Consider the following 19,012-nt stretch of genomic DNA (forward strand, 5'->3'; position numbering starts at 1 on the left):
AAATGATTCAATGGAAATGCTGCTGGTTTGTTGACTTTTTGGCGATGTTAGTTTGGTGTTGAGATCGATTATTCTTCTGCAGCGAGACCACTAAAACACGTACCTCTACAAAGAACTTCCACCATCAACACCTCTAGAATAGAGACCGTAATTCCAGGTAGCCAGCACCTCATAACACCCTTTAACACTACACTTTTAGGTTACTTACATTTCTCAACCCAATTTAAACCTCAGTCTCAACCCCCGTCCCCTTATCCCCATGCTCCCCCCACTCCTTTACCTTCCCCTTACCCTTCTTCACTTGTCCACCAAGCCAATTCAGCGTCCTCGCCGCCTTCCACTGCATCACGCCTCGGTGTCTTCTATGCAGCTCCTTGCGATGTTGCTTGTAATCCTGCACTTGGGCTATGACGCCGCGTTTGCCGTCGTCTTGGTCGGAGCCAATCTTGTCGCCGTCGAGCTTGGCGGAGATCTTGTGCTTGACTTTGTGAGTGGCTTTGGAGACGGGGTTGTGATGGTCGTCGGAGGTATCCGGAAGGTCTTCGGTGTCCGAGTCAGATGAGCTGCTGGAAGAGGATGCGTTGTTGTCGCCGTGCTTCCGGAGAGCCTGGCGGGTTGCTGCTTCCTGGAAAGTGTCCCGGTGCTGAGGTGAGTGGATGTTATGGCGGGTATTGTACTCGTCGTCAGACAGACTTGAATCGCTGTCGGAGCCCGACTCACTGGTATCTGTATCCGAATGGGACCAAGAACCGCCGGCACCGTCATCATCATCCTCATCCATCTTCTCATCACACACCGTATCCAATACCTCCATCACCCCCTTGACATCGCTGTTCCTCGGCTTGCTCGCATACTTCCTATGATACCCGGACAATCCTCTCCAGAACCTGACTGTGAACTCAACCTCGCCCAACGGCTTCTCACCTTCTTCCAACCCCTTGTACTCGGCACAGGTACTGGCCCTCTTCAGCTGCTTTTTGCCTCCCTTCCAGACCGGCAAACGAACAGTGACATCCTCCTCATCCGGGATGGAAGAAAGCCAGAGAACAGCCAGCGCAGGATTGGAATCTGGCAAGAGAGAGTGCTTGTCCTTGAACTGAAGCAGCAACATGCTCTGGTAGCGTTTGACGACTCCCAAGAAGATGCTTCCCTCGCTGATGCCATTGCCGGGTTGTTTCTGCTGACTCATTTGCTGCCCACGACCACCAGCATGATGTCTCTTGGGCACCCAAACGCCCTCCTCTCCCTCCAGCGGATTCATCTTCCCCTTGCCAATCTTGGTCTTCAACTTGAGTTTGCACCCACTCAACCGTTCCAGTTCTCCCCTCGTTCCTTCCGTATCACCACCACCACCCCACTTTACACCCCCCTTAACCTCCACGGTTCCCATGTCCCATCCCCTCAGTTCCCGTGTCATCACCTGCTCTCCCATCTCCACCTCTCTCCAAACCAAACTCACCCTCACCCTGCCGTTGCCGATTCCTCCTGACAACGGGAACGTCCCCATTACCTGACTTCTGTGCTCAAACACCTTTCTCAGCGGCAGATACACCACACCCAGCAAAGGATCCTCCTCGCCCTCTCTGTTATCCCTCACACTGATAATCACCTCGCAAGTGCTCCAGTCCTTGACAAACCTTTCGGTGCCGGCATTGAAGAAGGGCTTCGCGTTCTTGGGCTTGGTTCTGGTGCGGTAGATCTTTTGCTGGTTGAGGATGATGGTGCAGTAGGAGTCTGGCAGGCTATCGGACTGCTCAGCGGCGTCTTCCTTGACTTCGTCGGCGCCGGTGGAGCGGTTGCGGTCTTGGTTTAGCGGAGTGATTTCCAAGCCGGTGATGTTGTGGATTTGGATGGAGAGGATCCCTGATGGCATGGAGGGCAGAGGCCGAGAGGAGATGATCATTTGGTCTTCTTTACCCTTGAAGTCTTGAGCTTCCTGTTGGTGCTTTTCTTGAGACATGTCCTTGGAGAGGGAGGCTTCGCGGAGTTTGGACTCGGTGGTTTCGTGGACTTGCTGCTTAAGCTGGTCCAAAGAACGAACGGAGGTATCAAAAGTCTGCTTGTCGAGCTGGCTCTGCTGGATGTGTGCCTTGGCAAAGTAGCCGACTGCCCAGGAGATGGTGCCAGGCATGGTCTCGTCGGGGTCGGAAGCCATAAGCCGGTCTTCGCGATCGTGCATCTTGTTCTTGGTTTCCTCGCTGTGCATCAACTCCTTGAGAGAAACCTCGACACGTCCCAGGTCATCATCGGCAGTATACTTGTCCGAATCCCAAATTTGGATGCGCAGATTCTCCTGGGCGTTGAGCTCATCCGGCGAGACAAGGATGTAAGCCCACTCGTTCCAGACAGGCTCTTGCTCGTCGATGATGATGCGTGTGGAAAACATGGGCTTGCCGACCTTGCCCCATGACACGGTCACGTACGGATCAGAGGATCCCTCGATAGGGCCGAATCCGCCATCGCCGCACTTGAACCCGCGAGCTTTCTTGATGTAGACAGCCACCACACCGCGAGCGATGGTGTCCTTCTTGAAGTCATCGCCGACGAGCATGTCCTTGAGGTCGAGAGTAAGCGACTTGGGTGCGACGTATTCGGCCAAGGCAGCGTCAACAGCGGACTGGACGAAGGACGAGATAAGCGGGATGTCCATCAGGTTGGGGAGGTGTTTCGACAGAGGGACGCAGGAAAGGTTGACTCGCGGCTGGCCAAGGAAGGTCAGAGTACACAGCTCGAAGAAGGGCGGATCGGGCGTCAACTGCAACCGCAGACGCATAATGCCCACGAATCCCTTCAGTTCTACCCAGACTGGAACAGCCAAGTCACCAGGCAAGTAGAACTTGAGGTAGAGATGCGCATTCTTGGCCTTGCTGGTGATCGACTTCCCTGAGGACCTAGGTCTGTAAGCAAACGCCAACTCCATGTTGACAAAGTCCCCTTCCTCAGCTTCCATTCCCTCCTGGACCATCTCTCCTCCTCCGCCTTCAACCTCTCCCTCTCCTTTAACCTCTCGATCGTTCTCCCCAGCATCCTTCAGTCTCCCCTGATCGTCAACCGATTGTCCCGCGGCTCCTGTCGGCAACCACTTGATCCCCAACACTCTAAACGCCTCGCTTCCCTGGCCGATATCATCCACGCTGACCATGCGGACAAACTTGGGCAAGGAAGCTTGCATGACGTCCTCCAGCATGTCGGCGATGGAAGCAAACAAGTCCGGGTTGATCAAAGGCCAGACGGAGGCCAACAAGCCGTTCAACCACGCTGCTGATTCGGGCAGGGGGGCGCCGTCCTTGTTGACGGTCTTTTCGGCGTGACGGTCGGCGGCCCAGGTTTCTTCTTCGAAGATGGAGGAGATGCGCTTTTCGAGCCAGCCGGATACACCCTGGATGAGGACGTAGGCACCTGCGCCTGCGATGATGAGGAAGAGGAGAAGGGAGACTGTCTTTGTCCTGGACCCGGATCCAAACCCTAAAAGCGAAATGCAACCGAGTCCCAGTATCCCAACAACACCAAGTCCTGTTAGTCCAGCAGTCAATGCCTGTCGGTAAGTCTTCATCATCTGCTCCTTTGTTTCCTCGAACTCTGGTGGTGGAAAGAGCTTGTGCATGCCTTGATGCGCCTCTCCAACTTCGAATGTCTCTTCTCGTAAATGATCTTGGCTCTTATTCCCCGCTTCTGGGCCCGTGAAGGTCCTATGATCCGATCCGACCGATGGGTAATTCTCGGGAGCGGAACCGAGGTTTTTGTCCGTCATGTCGTGAATCGTAATGGGCAAGTGGGTTACCGGGTCGGTTACCTCACGACCGTGGCCCTGGGGTTGTTGTTTCTTCATGACCTTGCGCTTTTCTTTGGGATCGACGGTGGAGGCTACTGTCTCTGTTGCTGATTTCTCTTGTTGCTCCTTCTGCTTTTCTTGCTTCTGCTGCTCCCTGCCCGTGGCCTGGCCATTACCCTGCTGTGTGTTGTTATTTTCATTGGGGTTGGGCTGTCCACCATAGACACCTTGCTGTTGTGTACCTGGATCCTCCACAGGCGCATCGGGATAGTTCCTATTAGTAGTCGGATATGGGTCCCCCTCTTGATTGCCCTGTTGGTCTTCATCTTTGGATATAGCTTTGACAGCATCGTACGCTCGCTTGGTCTTGGACGGGGGTTCGTTCATGTTGCCATCGGCGTCTGGCTGGAGCTGGGCCGTGTTCTCCTGTCCTTCCTGCTCTTTGATCTCGGCTCGGTGTTCGCGGTAACCCTTTACGGTTGGGACAGGGTGTTTGGCTGTGTATGGGCCGCCGTGGGCGCGACGTGCGCCTCGGTCTTCGAAGTCATCGTCGTAGCCGGACATTGTGATGGAGAGTGTGCCTCGCTCGGATCGAGTCGTCAGGTAGCGTAGGCCGAGGCTTGGTCGGCCTGATGCTTCGATCAGGGAGGAGTGTCGAGTGTTTGCCTGCTTTCGTAGGGATAGAGGTATGTTGGATAGGTCGAGGTAAAGGTATTAAAGTAAAATGTTGAGGTAAAGTCAACCCTCTCTAGAAGCATCTTTCAACCGAAGAGAAGAGGAGGAAGATGAGGAGGAAACGACCTTCCAGAACTTCCAGAAAACAAGAAAAGAAATCGCAATGAACCAAACATTGCGAACGAATTACAAGACCCTGGAGCGGAACTGTAAGAGTGGAAGCTGCGATTCGATTGGATTGTTCGTTCCTTTCGTGTTTGGAAGACGGCTCTTGGTCCGGCTTGGTATGACGTTCCTACCCCAACCCAAACTTCCATCCCTTACGTCATATCGAACGTTTCCAGGGGTATTCAGTGGTTCCCGTCGGATACAGCCAATCCGCTGTTGTCCCGCTGTAACCCCCACTGTAAGTTCAATTCGCGGGCGGGAGACTAACCCTGTTTTCGCGCGACGGGACCCTGAAAGTTCTGACAGAAAAATGGGGAGGCAGGTGAACCCAAAGGACCAAGTTGGCTGATTTTCTTGTAGCAGCCCCCTACGATAAATGTCGTTAGGATGGATGCCCCTTCCCGTCACGGTCTTGTCCCTTTCTGCCTCCCGCTTATCTAAACGTAAGGTCGGGTCTCAACGACAATCAATCACATACAACCATCGAGGGTAAAAAAAACTTGCTTCAGGATCCCGCCTGCCGCTTTTCTATCTATACCTATATAAGCTACTAATCGGAAGATTTATCTATCAGAGGAACAGTTCCATTTTTCATAGGGGGTTTGGATCACTCAAGCCACAAATGCCGCCATTTCTAGAAGGAACATTTTCATCATCTTTGCTGATCTCGAGATCTTCTTGGCGAGCCCTTGCGGCGGCGTTTAGCCTGGGGCCCGGGCGGAAGACGTGGAGAGAGAGAGTTGTTAACCGAAGTATCGGACTGGTTAGGGGAAGACGCTACTTTCTTGGAGCCTTTCTCCAGGGTTAACGGGGTGGGACTCGTGGGAGTGTTGTCTTGCTGGCTGGCCCGGGCCCGTTCACGTCGAGGCCCAAGCCCGGAAGCTTCATTGGTTGCGACGCTCGAAGTTCCGTTATCATCATCGTCACCCTCATCGTCACCCGGGGTAGGAGGGCTCGAGGTTTCTGTGTCGCTATGATTCGAGGGAGATGACCCAAGGTTGCGTTATTGCTATCCGGGGGAGGAGGACCCGAGGTTGCGCCATCGTGATCCGGGGGAGCAGATGCGCCCACCTCAATCCCGACGCCTGTGAGAGCAACTTGAGCCCTCATGTTGGCCTGTTTGATTGCCTCGTTCCTCTGCTGCTCTGCCCAATCCCGCCCGTTTCGGTATGCCGTGACTGCTGCCCGAAACATATCTGGACCGGCTAAAAGGGTATAGGTAACTACCAATGTCATTACATACCTGGAGAGTCCTCCTGGCATGGCTGGTGGTATGACATGGGTGGTATACATCGTAAGTGTTCCACCGTAATAGGTACACGTCAAAGTATAGGCCTTATTGTCGTAGACCAGTTCAGATGCTCCGTACGAGAGCAAGTGCTGCATTCCCCTCGCCCCTAGCGCCCCGTTGTAGCATGCTTGTCGCTTAGCTACCACCAAAGAGCCGCCGGGACCTTTCACTTCTAGAAAGAAGTTGGGTAGTATGGGTTGCTCGTCGAACTGGGTAGAAGGAAGGATGCTTCCTGCAAGTTCGGTATAGACTCGTTCATCGAGATCCTCCAGGCGGGCTCCGTAGTAATAATCAGGCTTACCATCGACGAGAGAGCCGTCGATTAGGTGGTGAAGGTTGTTAAAGGGTATTCCATACCCATGCACCTGATATCGCCAATTTTGCCTTGAATTTTGGGAATCACATGCTCCGTCACCATTCTCTCCGTGCTAGCAGACGCATCTGCTAGCTCAAACTCTTCGAATTCGGTACGCAAAGAGCGCGAAGGAGATAGGGACCGTCGTGGTTCTTGTGTTAACGCCCGCCTGATCTCATCCAGGTTGTCCGGTTCTGGGAGACGTTGGCGGTTAACGTCCCGGTATGTATCGAGATAGACGTTAAACTTGAAGAGGTTTTGTGCAAAAGCATTACCGTACGGCCCAGCCCTGGCACTGCTCGTAGCCGTAGGCGTAGGTGTCGCTGTACCTGTCGGAGTCCTGCTCTGGGATGGGGCCGAAGCTCGCATCCGCCGGCGGAGGATTGTGGACACGCTCGAGCTCGTGGGGGGTCTGACTGCGGGTTCGTGACACTGGTGATGGATCATGGGGTCAGTATATTGGGGGGAGGAAAGACTAGACGTGGACTGGGAGCACACGGTACTTACGCCTCTCAAGTCCGAAAGATCTGGGCCGCCGTGTCGGGCAAAGTGCTCGAGGTCGGAGGCGGAGCAGGCAGGAAGGTCGGCAGCCGCGTGTCGGGGAACGGGGGAACCGGGTCGTTTGAGCTTCGAGTTCGGTGCGGATCGAGCAGCCTCCTTGTTCCTTCGGTTCAATTCCCGTAATGCGTCTCTTGTCAGAGGAAACCTGGTGCGCGGTGGTCGTGGCGGAGGGCTGAGCTTCGGCTTCTTGGACTGCAATTCCTCGATGGGCGCTCGTTTCCGCTTGCGCGGGCTGGTGTCGTGGTGGTCGGCCATGTGGATGGATTTAAAGGGGGCTACACCGACGAGACGGAGAGAGGGCAGCGCTGTTTCTGGCGATTCCTGCTTCTGGATATTCCTTGCTGGCGTTTCTGATCCGGCCCCCAGTGTTGGTCTAGCGTACTAGACGCGCATATGGACGAGGGTGTTGTCGTCGCGTCACGGTGTTTACCTTGAATGATAGGTGGTCAAAGCGCCACGCCAGACAAAATAAGCCAACCCCTCAGACTCGCCGGTTGCTCAAAACGCCCTCTGTTGTGTGATGGCTGATGCCCACCCTTCCTCGTCCGTCCTTGTCCTCCTCAACGTGACGTCCCTGTTCTGTTGTCGAGTACCTTGGGCCTTTGTGACGAGATGGAATAATCGTTTGCATAGGTGTGTCTATTTACATACCATCACCGCTGTTAGACCTATGAAACACGACTTTCCCAAGTCCCAAACGTCCCATAGCCTTGGCCAGCCCAATGCTCCTGATCCCTATCGAGCTGTTGAAGAACCACCGTCTCTCTGGACAGTAGAGTCTAATGGCCCCCATGCCCAAGCACAACATTCATACCCAAACAAACCACCATAACAACCACTCCATAAATCGACAGTCCCAGAGCCATCTTCCTCAACAGCCCCGTCTCCAAATGCTCCAGATCCCACCTCCACTTCCTCTTCAACTTCCTCGCCAGCCTGCTTCCCACGGTGGTATTGCTCCTCAAGCTAGCAATGCTGTCTCCCATCCCAGCGCCGGAACCGGACGGTCCTGGCGACCCCTCCTCTTCGTCTCCGTCGCTAGTGGAGGCTGAGCTGGAGGAGGAGTACTCGGCATCGTCGTCTTCCTTGGTGAGGCGCTGATGGTGTATGCTCTCCGGATCGCTGATCTTGTAGTAAAACAGTCCAGGCAAGATAAAGCTAATGGCCGTTGACCCGGTAGACCCCACGTAGGCTAGGACTCTATCCAGACTAGACACGTTGATGGCCGTGAAGTAGCTGAGAATCAGGATACCGGAGGTGATCAAGGCGAAGCGCAGTTCGGACATGGCGACTACGGGGGCGCCGTGGCTGTCGAGGGCAGCGCTAGGGGCACCGCCAGCAGGCAAGAGGGGTTGGGTGCCGGAGCCGGGCGTGGAATAGACGTTTTGCGTGCGAGAAGAGCGGCCCGGTCGCCAGCGCAGGACAGCGTCGATGGAGGCGCGGCAGGGGTGTAGTTGGAGAGGAACGGAGAAGGTAACGAGGAATACGATGGCGGCTTTGGCGATGGTGGAGGCTAATGATTGTGGGTCTGGAACATGTTAGCCTTGGTTAAGAGGGATGGAAAACGGGGATACCTACACATGCCAACAATGTTGCCCTGGATTTCGTTGCCAAAGGTCAGGTAGCCGGTAATGGCGACTAGGACGTAGACCGAGGCAGCGGAGCCGATGCTGGAGCCGATGACGCCGACAAGACTTCCCGGCGAGTTATCCTTGATCTCGTTGACGATGGAGAACATCTGGAGCACGTTAGCAGGCTAATCTTCCGGGGCCAAACGTCGCCGTACTCACATTCTGATGGCAAGTATACGCAAAGATCATCACCGGCAGACTGCTCAAAGCAGCCACCGGTCCCTCCCACGTAACAAGCCTGATGGGCCCCCTCCCACTATGGTCATCCACCGCATAGTGATAGACCACCAGGATGATCAAATACCCAATCGCAAACAGCGCCACCAAACTCGTGTACTTGAGCGAATCCAGCTTCTTTGGAAAGCTCAGCGGGATGAGAAAGATGACAAAGAACACCGTGATCCAAAACCTGCGGTCCGCCAAAAAGTCCCAGCCGGTATTCCCCGCTCCGAACGCTGCCGCCACAGCGGGCATCAGATCACCGATAATGATCATGTACGACACGCCGACACCGAAGCATTTTATGGCAATGGCCGCGTCGAACACCACGGCGGCGTTGGGATAGGTTATTTGCGACAGCGCGAAGAAGGAGGAGGAGCCCCGGTCGAGGTAGCGCGTGCAGCGCGACTGGAGGTAGAGACCGAAGGCGGAGGTAAGGCCGCACCAGACGATCAGGATGACGCCGAGCGTGACGCCGAACTTGGACATGGCGTGGGGCATGGCGAGGGTGCCGGCGCCGATGACTGTGGAATCCCGGTTAGATCAATATTTCCTTCTGTATGGATGTGATGAACGTACTAGTATTCAGCAGGTTGATGTTGCTGCTCATCATGGAGGCTTGGCCGCCACCCAGCTTGGGGGCGCGGAGTCTTCGTTGTCTACAGATTGCGCCGTCAGATATATTGACCAGAAGAGCCGGGAGTTGTCGCGCAAACGTACTGGACCATGGTTCCTCCGACACCGTGGCTCGACCCTAGGAGGCCGCTATTGGATACAGTATGATAGTTGGTCATGTCAGTTCCTATGTCTCGGGACCGTCTTGTGGTGTCGCGTGACGTTGGTTTGGATATTGGGTTTCGGGTATGGTGTTTCGTCGGTGTTGAAACGCCTGAAGCCTTCAGGACAAGGCGGTAACTGGAAGGAGGGGGATTCCAAGTATCGCGATCGGATCGTAATCGTCGGGGTCGATGAGGTGCTCGAGGCTGAAGAGATGGTGGGTAGTCGGCGCCGTCAGTTGTCGTCGACTGTTATCTGGTCATCGAGAAAAGCGAGTGTAAGTCTGCATGCGCAGCAGCAGGGTATTCGTGGGCGTTTCGACCCGAGGTTGGATGTATGATATCGTCGCGTGTTCGATAACTCTTTATGGATGAAATGGATCGCAAGTAGGAAAAAGTCAAAGTTGCGGTGGTGAAAGATGCCAATGATGACAAACTGACTTTGTTGTTAGGTAAAAGGCCAACTTTAGCGTGCTGACAAGGGCTTGTGGGCTTGTCATGGCTAACAGATCCACGCAACGTGGGCGATGGATAACAGCGCCAGCAGAGAATGACGGGGTTCTCAATGTGGCAAGAACAGAAAAGGTACCGGGAACGCCAAGCTGTCATTGGTCAGTTACACGGAGATCTCAACCTTTTGTTTCACATTACGGGCCACTGAGCGCAAACAACTCCACAGCGCTAACATTGAAACCGTAGGTATGTAATTTACGAGTGAAATAGATCGTTCAGGGGAAGAACAACATTCTAGGAGGATCAGCGGGGAACCATCGGGGTCACTGAAATGGCAAACCAGTGGTGATCGAAAAGCTTCAGCCTTATGATCGTTCGCTTGTTTAGTGTTTCACCGTCTAGGGCCTTGTGTTGTCCACCAGTCGCTGTCTAACGAGCGGTTTCCGGGATACGGCGGGGTTGAACTGACGGTAACAGTCGAAACGACGGAAGCGGGACCGGGGACCCTCCCGTTACCTCACAGCCTTACACCGTCATCGGTCTAGAAGCTCGCCGTCAAGGTTCTTTTTCCTCTTGTCAATTACCACAGCTTGAGCTCAGCTTCTCTTCAACGTCTTCGTGCTTCACGACCCTTGCGACAATCCCTCGGCAAACACCAACCACAATTGTGGTCCAAATCACCTCAACCACTGTCACCCGACTAGTTGACTCGCGGATCCTCCACCGACAGCGAACTCCATCTACTCCCCAACAGAACTCGCCCACCATGGACGCCTCCCAAGAAACCTCAAGCCTCGACAAAACCTCTCTAGCCACCATCTCCCTCCTCGAATCCCGTCTCCGGCGAATCGAGCATATCCTCTACGGCCCCTCCGACCCTCCAACCCAAGCGCCCTCCTCCTCCGCAACCACCTCCCTCGCCCAGCTCGAACACCGCTTCAACTTGCTCATCCGGCGCTTTCGCGTGTACGCAGAGCTACTAAAGATTCGTACGTTCCTCTCCCCCTCTCTCACTTTCCGTTCCCATCATTTCGAAGCTAACCAGAACCCCCAAACAGACAAAGCCAACCCCACGCTCTTCCACACCTCCCCCTCCGCCGACCAAAAACTCTCACCAACCGACCTCCCGCCCGCTGCTATCCTCGCGACCATCCTCTCCTACGCTTCCCAGTTCCCCCAGACCGCGTCCGCCCTGGTAGCAGCCGCCCCAGACAACACCATCGAATCCGCAATCCCCGACACAAAGCTCTCGGCCGAACTCGCGAGCTTGATACCAAGGATGAAGGGCTTGGAGGCAATGCAATTGGCGCAAGAGGCGGAAATAGCGGAGCTCAGGGAGAGAAGCGAAGCGGTGATGAAGGCGTGGTATGAGAAGAGGGTGCTGGGGTACGGAAAGTTTGTGGCGGAGGGTGAGGGGAGGGTGGAGAAGTGCGAATTGAGGGTGAGGAGAGCAGAGAGGGTGAGGGAGATGGACGCTGTTACGGAGTGAGAAGGCTAGGGGGGGGTTCGAGACAAGACTGCGAGATACATTGCTATTGGAGCGGAGGAGCATTGGGTTTCCAGAGAGTGAAGCTCTGCGCCGGTGTAGTTCGCATGGGGATGCAAGCTCACACTGGTCATGGAAACGGTCCTGCCACCCTGGCCAATTTCGGGCGCTGGAAGACGGCGTCACCATTGAGCAACTGGTTAGGCGACCGCGAACAAATTATTGGGCTTGTGCGCATGGATACGACACGCCGGTGGTGGCGCGCGTGGATGGACCTTTTCAAGCTTGGGCGGACACAAATCACCAACTGTCAAGGACTAGCTCTGAAGAGCAGATCAACAGTGGTTGGCATATTTGCATGACAAAAATATTAGGGAGTAAAGGAATGGGATAGATGTCATGGCGCGCTAGGGTATGACGCGACAGATCAGCGGGAGTTAGGCGTCATCTTTGGCACAATGGAATGTTCAGCCGATGTCAACAACGCAAGTCCCTTCCTCTGCTCGCCATTACTCGTCAAGACTAGAAACGTCTCTGACCCTGAATCCTTAGAGGTAGCACCGACAAAAGACTGATCGGCGGTGCTGGAGCTCTACTTGGGATTAGAGGCATGTCGAGATGGAAATTTCCACGAGAGGCTTCTTCGTGAACACCCAGTAAACTAGGTATGAACTTGGTGGTGGAGGCTCTAATAGCCAGCAGTGATTGTTTGGCTCATACAAATTGTGTTCCGAAACAAACGGCGTTCCCCTGCATATGCATGGGTGTGGGTTCGTGTCATCGTGAATCTCTCTGTTGACAGATGGGTGGATGCTGACATTTTGTGCCCTTCGAAAAGCTCCATGCCCGTCACCGAGCGCAGCTGAATAAGGTTGCATGGTAACCAGCTCTCAGCCTATCGTTTACAAGTGGTCATGGTGTTTCTGGACAGTCCTGACAATGAGTGGATGGAGCACAGGAAACAAGCCACATGGCTAGCTGCCTAACTGACTTCCGAGTGTTACAATCTCGTGAACAGTCCCGGATGCTTGGTTTTTCGAGATGTAACTCTGAGGTTGAGACTTCTTGGCTGCCATCGATCAGCTACATGGAATTCATAGAGAGAAGCGAAGAAAAGAATTCAAGCTCCTAGCTAGCCCTGTGTCGCTCACTGTGCCGATGTTGTCATGTAATTTTGCTCCATGCTTCCCACGCGGCCGCTATGCCTGGAATGTTTTGGCTTGACGATTTGGCAGAGAGGAGGTCCGTGCTCCTCTCCATCCGGCTGTCCCATTTTTACTAACATTGCATTTATTAGCCCAGTAAATTCAATAATCTGATTGGTTGGTCTGCACAGTTTAGCGCGTGTCGACATTTTGTGCCAATTGTGCAGTGCCTCCGCCAACGCCCTCCAGGGCCTCCACAGTGGACATGGCTCCCCATCTTCAGTGGATTCAGTGGGCTCCATTGTTGGTCCCTTCCTCACTTCTCTTGCTCTCTCGTCCACTCGTTTTCAACCGCCATCCCCCAGGCAAGACTGCCCCAGAGTCGTTGGCCCTTCCGGATCTTCCAACCCTCGACCCTCGAAAACCAACCGTCACCCAGGGCACACCATTTCCATTTCAGGTCCCGTCCCGTCCTGCCCGCTGCAACTTGCAACCCATCTCCTCATTTCTGTTCTTTCCCTCCTTCGTTCTTTTTCTTCCCCTTCACTTCTCCATTGGCTGGCGTTGATCATCGCCTCAGCCATCTTAGCAACAATTGAATTGATCGCTCCCTTCCTTCTCCCGACCAACATCGACCTCGACGACAACCTACGATTGCCCATGTCCAGGCCATATCCGAGCTGAGCTGTTTTAACGAGAACCGGAACGAGACTGGGGAATACGACGTTGGCAGGTACCGAGATATTACCATCAAACACCAGACAAACAAAGAAAAGGGAAAAAGGAAAGGGAATTCCAGAGAGAGAACGGGACCATCTTCGACTCTTCTATCGCCCTTCCACCGATTCATCTTCCGTGTTTACCGTCTACCGTAGCGCCGCCGCCATTCCAACAACTACCGTACCGATACATCTCCCGACCCGCGCGACGACTCGTTGCTTATTTCCCCTGAAGATTGAAAGGCTCCCGTCTTGTTTCTAGAGGGAAGAACAACAATACCCGACGGCCACTCAGCAACACATCCTTCATTGGACTCAGCCTCCTCTTTACGGATTGCCAACCAACAACACGAGCACCCGACAGCGACCACCCATCTCTCAATAACATCGCAATCCGACATCTCTCGACAGCGACTTTTGCTCTTTCCATCATCCAACTGCTACCTATACGTGCAACGACCGAGACGAGCAATACGCGTTGCTGGACACCGAATTCCTCGCTCGACGTCTTGCAGCAAACGACGATTGCTACCCGACCCGAATTCTTGCTTCGACCCCGACCACTTGTCGCCGTCGCGCTTCCTCTCTTTTTCGCAACATCGCATTTGCCATCGCAAAACAAACATTACATTGCCAACCGTGGACTGGTCCTCGGAATACGACACACTGCCACTCGCTGTCATCCTATGCTCCTGGTGAAGGTGTGCGTCAACTGAACTGTCCACACGCCGGTCCATCACTTACACACGGACCGTGAATATCCTGAGAGCGCGCTCTCCCTTGGCGACTCTCGCCCTTGATGCAATCGTACGGAGGATCGCTCGACTACTCCCCATCGTTCAACAACCCCAAAATGGAACACGGCAGGAACTCGTACCGCCGAAAAGGCATGGACATGGGCAACATTATTGGTGACCCATTTGCTTTGGCCACTACTTCTATTGCCTCTGTGAGTTTCCACACGCGCGCCCTCTGTCGCGTTCAAGAACTAACATTTACCACAGCTGGCATGGATCATCATCCTCTTTGGATCCATCTTCGGCTACAGGGACCAAAATGACGGAAAAGATGGAAATCCCGTCGTCGTTTGGCCAACCTACTGCTGGTTCACCCTCGTCTTCAACTTCTTCGTCATTCTCGGCATCTTCATCGTCATCGCCTCCGACAGCGCCCAGACCTACCATGTCGCCATCGTTGGCTACCTGGCCGTCGGGCTGGTCGGCTCCACGTCGTCGATTAATAACCTGATTTATAGCGGCGTCGCATCCATGGAGGCAACAGCGGCTGGATACATTTTGTTGTCCATGGTGACAGTATGCGGTTCCCTGTTAACCCCCACTTGCCTTAGCAAATTGCTAACCGTCCGCCAGATCATCTGGATATTCTATTTTGGCTCCGCCCCCTCCGCTGTTCCCCGCGCCTACATCGACTCCTTCGCTCTCACTAAGGAATCCTCCCTCCCCGCGCACCACATGAGCCGCCAAACCATGAACCACAACGGTCTCTCCTCCCCCAATGCCTATGGCTCTTATAATATGCGCCCCGAAACCTCGGCCTCGGGCCTCCAGCCTCCGCACATGTACACGGGCCAGCTCAACGGGCTCGAAAATCCCGCTCGCCAGTCGCAGATTCCCCAGGGTTTCTCGTCAAACAACATCCCCAAACCCCAAGGAGATGGGGAGATTGTCCCGCCGACGGAATACCCGTATAGGGCCAAGGCGATATTTAGCTACGAGGCCAACCCGGACGATGCGAACGAAGTTAGTTTCTCGAAGCACGAAGTGTTGGAGATTAGCGACGTGAGCGGGCGGTGGTGGCAGGCAAGGAAGGAGAACGGAGAGACGGGTATTGCGCCGAGCAATTACTTGATTTTGCTATGAGCGGGCTGAACGGGTTTGGGATGGAGTTTGTGTTGTTCTTTGACTGGCGGTTCTGTGCGAACAGCCAATACAAAACAAAATCACGAAATGGTTTTCTTTCTTCTTTTGAGTCGGCGTTTTATACCCACATTAACGTTGCACTTGTTTTCTCGACCGCCCACGGACTCGGAATGCGACACATCAGCAACAGTGGCTCGTTTGGAAACGAAGGAGAAACAGGATGTTGGATGCGGACGGGGAATGGCTTGAGTGGAAACGGAGTTGTTCTTTTTTCTTGCCATGTCTTTTTCTTCTTTTACCCTTTTCTTTCTCGATGTCTTTTTTTCTGTCATGTTTCATTATTTCGTGTATCAACTTTGTATGTCTTCTCTCCTGCGTCTTCGTTTGCGGCAGCTAGGGCGGAGAAGGGAACGGAAGAGGGAACAGAAAAAGGTGGGAAGATGGAAATGGGGCGTTTACGAACTTTATGGATGGCGAGCAATGGAGAGAGGATGGATGGAGGCTGTGAACCCGAGAGGGATCCAACAACAACGGAAACTCGAGTACCCGGAATTCTAGGGCTCGGGAATGTTAGAACTAGAGAATCAAAACAGTCCGATTGATCATGATACATGTACCGAATCCGCGATAACCTGTAACTATTCCAACCACAACAAGGCGCAACATGACATCAACATTGACAGTACCGTACCCGCAAGTCCACGTTGGCTGCCTCCTAATTCCCAAGTCCAATTTTCAATCTCCATCTTGAAAGAAATCCGGGATTATCGAAATTACCCAGGAGCGACGTGTGGAGACCCGAGGATCTTACCTAACCTCGCTCACCACCCATGTCCATGTCCATCGCACGGAGACAGGGACATGGGTGGTAGCTCACCAGGAACCAGCTGTACCTAGTTCGAGGACTGGAGCGCATCGAACGTATTGCTTGGTATGCGAGCGGTCGTAAAAATAAACCGAATACGGACAGTCTAATACAGCTCATTGTGGACGGGAAAGACCGTTACAAAACTTTGATGGGGATTACAATGATTTAGAAACACATCGGTCAGGGTCCATTAGGGATTCTTTCATCCAGGAACTAGCTAGAGGTTGGGTTCAAAGGTATAATAAAGATGCCTGGATGCGTGATGAGCATACCCAAGGTGTGATGTACATGTTCGGTTTATTCTTACGACCATTCACATGTTTATATTGCTTACGTACAGTAGTCTAGTAAGATGAAAGCCAGTGAAAAAGACAGCTATAGGTAATTCATTACAATTGTAGTCCGTTACGATTGTAATCGTACACAGTGCCAAAGCAACATACTCGTACACACGCTCGAGATACCGTAATCCTCAACTTCGACTTCGTCCTGTCACGTTTCTCTCTGGCTACCAGACACCACACCGCATCTCTGTTACTTACTTTACTTACCTTCTTTCATGTCCGTAGTTTTCTTGTACTCTACGCCGCCGCCGCCGCCTCCACTAGCGCCGTTACCGCTCTGGCCCTGATCACACTCATCATGCCAATCGTGCTCCGTGAGCCGCCTGTGCTCCTTTTGGCCATGCTGCTCTTGCTCTGTAATTTGACCCCCATATCCAACGCTTCTCGACTTCGATGTCCCCTCTTTCTCGGTCTGGGTTCTCGTCGTGGCCCTAATAATCTTTAGATAGCCAGGTATAAATTCCAACATCCGGGCCTGGATTATCCGACGACGGAGGCGCGGCACTTTCGTGCGCCTGTCGGTCTCTTCCGCGATCTCGACGATTCTCTGCGCCATGTTCTCGTCGTACTCGTCCAGTTGACGTTGCTTGCCGTCTCGTGCGACCAGCCCACGTTGCTGTCTGTGTTCGAGTAGAACTTGTCGAGCTCGTTGTCGTCGTGCTTCTCTCATTCTGCCCCGGGAAAATGGGTTAATTTTGTTCATGATGTGGTGGGAGGTTTGCGAAAACTTACCGGCACAAAGCGCACGCATTCGGGTCCCCAGGGCAAAAATCCATGATCAAGAAACTTGAGGTCGGTCCTGAAGGGTCGAACTAGAGGAGAATAGTGGTACGGCGTTCCAGACTTTGAACTAGGAACCAAGATAGTACTGCTTGGGGGAGATGCATCTGAGGGGGGGAAGACGCGACACTCGTCGAGCCGAAGACCAGAACTCGTACGTCTCTTTACGCTGGTAGAGAGAGCCACGGTATGCACTTGTTAAAGAGGCCAAGGAGAAGAAGGAGCTTGCTGCGGGACGGTTAAGTTCGCGACGTAGTTGTTGGTGTTTGGGCAAAGTTGAACGAAGGAGAAGCCCCAGTGGAAGTTTGGAGAATTGAAAGATGGAAGGGAGAGTTGAAGACAAGCTGAGGGCGGGGTGATGGATACGTCAAGGCACGGCACTAACAGCCCCACAGGGCAGCCGTTAGTGCACGACCCACCAAAAGGGTCCACCCTTCAGCGGGCTGCAGTGTCCCCCACAGTGGGATCGGGAAGGCTCGTCAGCGGGCGGGATGTTATGACGCGCGCGGAGACAAGAACGCGATCGTCTTTTCGGCTTTCCACTCAGACCATCATCATCTTTGCCTCTTCGCTTGATCAACACGGGGTAACGACTATCTTCATATATCCAACTCCCACGCGCGACTCCGTCAACCGAACAAACGAGGACTATCGCCATATCAGAGCGGTCTAGATCATCGTGACCCATTTCCGACCTCGAACCGCGCACGGCCTGTGGAGTCCAGACCAAGAACTACCGGGCCAAAAGTAAACAAACCACCAGAGCACCATCACAAACTGTTTCCCGTCTCCGAACCGCGACCTCTACCGAGACCGACCAACCAGGTCTACTTCGCGACAACTTCCCGTCTGCCAACGAACCCCCGTCGTTCACCCAAAGACCAAGATGAACTACAATTACAACTACAACCCACCACCCCCCTCCTTCTCCACCCTCCTCCCGCCTCTTCACTCCTCTCTCAACCTCCTCTCTTCCTCCCTCTCCCTCCTCGACTCGTCAACCTCCGACTTCCCCCGGCTCTCCTCCGTCCTCAAAACCGTTCGGCACTACGAGCTGATCCCCCAACCGACTTTACAAGCCGCCGAAGCTTCGCTACGCGACGAGATCGGCCCGTTCATCGAGCTGCTACTAGAGAGAGTGGACAAGGAACTGGAGCGAAAAGGCAGGAGGGTGGAGACGCTGAAGGCCAGGTGTGAACTCAATGGGGGGAGACTGTCGAATTATAACCGGGAACAGAAAAGTGGTGCAGGGGGCATACAGAAGAAGGGTAAGGAGGCCGGAAGCGGGGGGAAGAAGCTCAATGGGGAGGCGGCGCTGAGAGCAAAAGTGGTTAGGCAGAGGAAGGAGGCGCTGAAGTATAGTGTGGAGAGATTGGAGATGGAGGTGGCGCAGAAGGAGAGGGAGTTGAGGATGAGGTTGGAGCAGCAGGGTGGTGGGCCGGTTCTCTGAGTAGGCAGTTATTGAAGGAAATGGAATTTCGGAGGACGGTCGGCTCGAGGCGCAAGAGAACGAGGATTACGGACTGTTGGATGTCTGCTGCAACCGACGGGCTAGGAGACCAGCTAGGAGCAACACGGAAGCTGGCTTCAACGTTCGTTCGAAACCGCATCGTACCCGCGCTGAAGCGTCGAAGGAGAAACATCAACACGCAGCCTATACCGATTACGAAGTGCGATACCACAGGACCATTGCGTTTGGAGAATGGGAGCGACCGACAACCCCTACGAGCACAAGAACTTCGCCCGACGGCTGCTGGTACTCGAAGAGCTCGACTCGAGATTACCTGCAAAAACCACGCGGCATCTCAACGCCCAGCAAAGCTGGAACGGAGAGAGGAGTCGGTCACATCAGCCGTGGACGGACGCAGCCACTGACCATCTGACAAACC

At 53.9% G+C, this 19,012-nt stretch overlaps 6 protein-coding genes across 6 annotated transcripts; 3 read left to right on the top strand and 3 right to left on the bottom strand.

Annotated features, from left to right (window-relative positions):
* Nucleotides 1–223: 223 nt before the first annotated feature.
* B0H65DRAFT_534389 (uncharacterized protein) lies at nucleotides 224–4,695 on the bottom strand (the record flags this gene model as incomplete). The annotated part of the gene is made up of 1 exon (XM_062829000.1): nucleotides 224–4,695. The coding sequence occupies exon 1, from the start codon at nucleotides 4,334–4,336 to the stop codon at nucleotides 224–226; it is 4,113 nt and encodes a 1,370-aa protein (XP_062677253.1). The 5' UTR covers nucleotides 4,337–4,695.
* A 572-nt stretch (nucleotides 4,696–5,267) lies between these two features.
* Nucleotides 5,268–7,238, bottom strand: B0H65DRAFT_561600 (uncharacterized protein; the record flags this gene model as incomplete). The annotated part of the gene is made up of 4 exons (XM_062830177.1): nucleotides 6,769–7,238; nucleotides 6,264–6,693; nucleotides 5,608–6,183; nucleotides 5,268–5,578 (listed from the first exon to the last, which is right to left on the bottom strand). Exons 1-4 carry the CDS (start codon nucleotides 7,075–7,077, stop codon nucleotides 5,268–5,270), a joined length of 1,626 nt encoding a protein of 541 aa, XP_062677254.1. The 5' UTR covers nucleotides 7,078–7,238.
* A 237-nt stretch (nucleotides 7,239–7,475) lies between these two features.
* B0H65DRAFT_341525 (transmembrane amino acid transporter protein-domain-containing protein) lies at nucleotides 7,476–9,583 on the bottom strand. The gene is made up of 5 exons (XM_062823654.1): nucleotides 9,393–9,583; nucleotides 9,252–9,331; nucleotides 8,613–9,196; nucleotides 8,401–8,560; nucleotides 7,476–8,350 (listed from the first exon to the last, which is right to left on the bottom strand). Exons 1-5 carry the CDS (start codon nucleotides 9,464–9,466, stop codon nucleotides 7,602–7,604), a joined length of 1,647 nt encoding a protein of 548 aa, XP_062677255.1. The 5' UTR covers nucleotides 9,467–9,583; the 3' UTR covers nucleotides 7,476–7,601.
* Nucleotides 9,584–10,667: 1,084 nt separating this feature from the next.
* Nucleotides 10,668–11,390, top strand: B0H65DRAFT_553404 (uncharacterized protein; the record flags this gene model as incomplete). Its single annotated transcript, XM_062829957.1, has 2 exons — nucleotides 10,668–10,890; nucleotides 10,960–11,390. 2 exons carry the CDS (start codon nucleotides 10,668–10,670, stop codon nucleotides 11,388–11,390), a joined length of 654 nt encoding a protein of 217 aa, XP_062677256.1.
* Nucleotides 11,391–13,851: 2,461 nt separating this feature from the next.
* Nucleotides 13,852–15,320, top strand: B0H65DRAFT_341612 (high osmolarity signaling protein SHO1). Its single transcript, XM_062823655.1, has 3 exons — nucleotides 13,852–14,200; nucleotides 14,256–14,564; nucleotides 14,622–15,320. The coding sequence occupies exons 1-3, from the start codon at nucleotides 14,051–14,053 to the stop codon at nucleotides 15,129–15,131; spliced, it is 969 nt and encodes a 322-aa protein (XP_062677257.1). The 5' UTR covers nucleotides 13,852–14,050; the 3' UTR covers nucleotides 15,132–15,320.
* Nucleotides 15,321–17,902: 2,582 nt separating this feature from the next.
* Nucleotides 17,903–18,699, top strand: B0H65DRAFT_341621 (DASH complex subunit Spc19). The gene has a single exon (XM_062823657.1). The coding sequence runs from the start codon at nucleotides 18,010–18,012 to the stop codon at nucleotides 18,571–18,573; it is 564 nt and encodes a 187-aa protein (XP_062677258.1). The 5' UTR covers nucleotides 17,903–18,009; the 3' UTR covers nucleotides 18,574–18,699.
* Nucleotides 18,700–19,012: the final 313 nt, after the last annotated feature.

The sequence above is a fragment of the Neurospora tetraspora genome (genome assembly GCF_033439725.1).
Source record: "Neurospora tetraspora strain CBS 560.94 chromosome Unknown B0H65scaffold_9, whole genome shotgun sequence".
NCBI lineage: Eukaryota > Fungi > Ascomycota > Sordariomycetes > Sordariales > Sordariaceae > Neurospora > Neurospora tetraspora.

Coding starts and splice junctions, on each gene's coding strand:
- B0H65DRAFT_341525 (XM_062823654.1), bottom strand. CDS start 9,466: ATGACCAACTATCATACTGTATCCAATAGCGGCCTCCTAGGGTCGAGC. Junction 9,197..9,251: donor CATCAACCTGCTGAATACTA/GTACGTTCATCA, acceptor GGGATTCCACAG/TCATCGGCGCCGGCACCCTC. Junction 8,561..8,612: donor CGTATACTTGCCATCAGAAT/GTGAGTACGGCG, acceptor AACGTGCTCCAG/ATGTTCTCCATCGTCAACGA.
- B0H65DRAFT_341612 (XM_062823655.1), top strand. CDS start 14,051: ATGCAATCGTACGGAGGATCGCTCGACTACTCCCCATCGTTCAACAAC. Junction 14,201..14,255: donor CCACTACTTCTATTGCCTCT/GTGAGTTTCCAC, acceptor CATTTACCACAG/CTGGCATGGATCATCATCCT. Junction 14,565..14,621: donor TTTTGTTGTCCATGGTGACA/GTATGCGGTTCC, acceptor ACCGTCCGCCAG/ATCATCTGGATATTCTATTT.
- B0H65DRAFT_341621 (XM_062823657.1), top strand. CDS start 18,010: ATGAACTACAATTACAACTACAACCCACCACCCCCCTCCTTCTCCACC.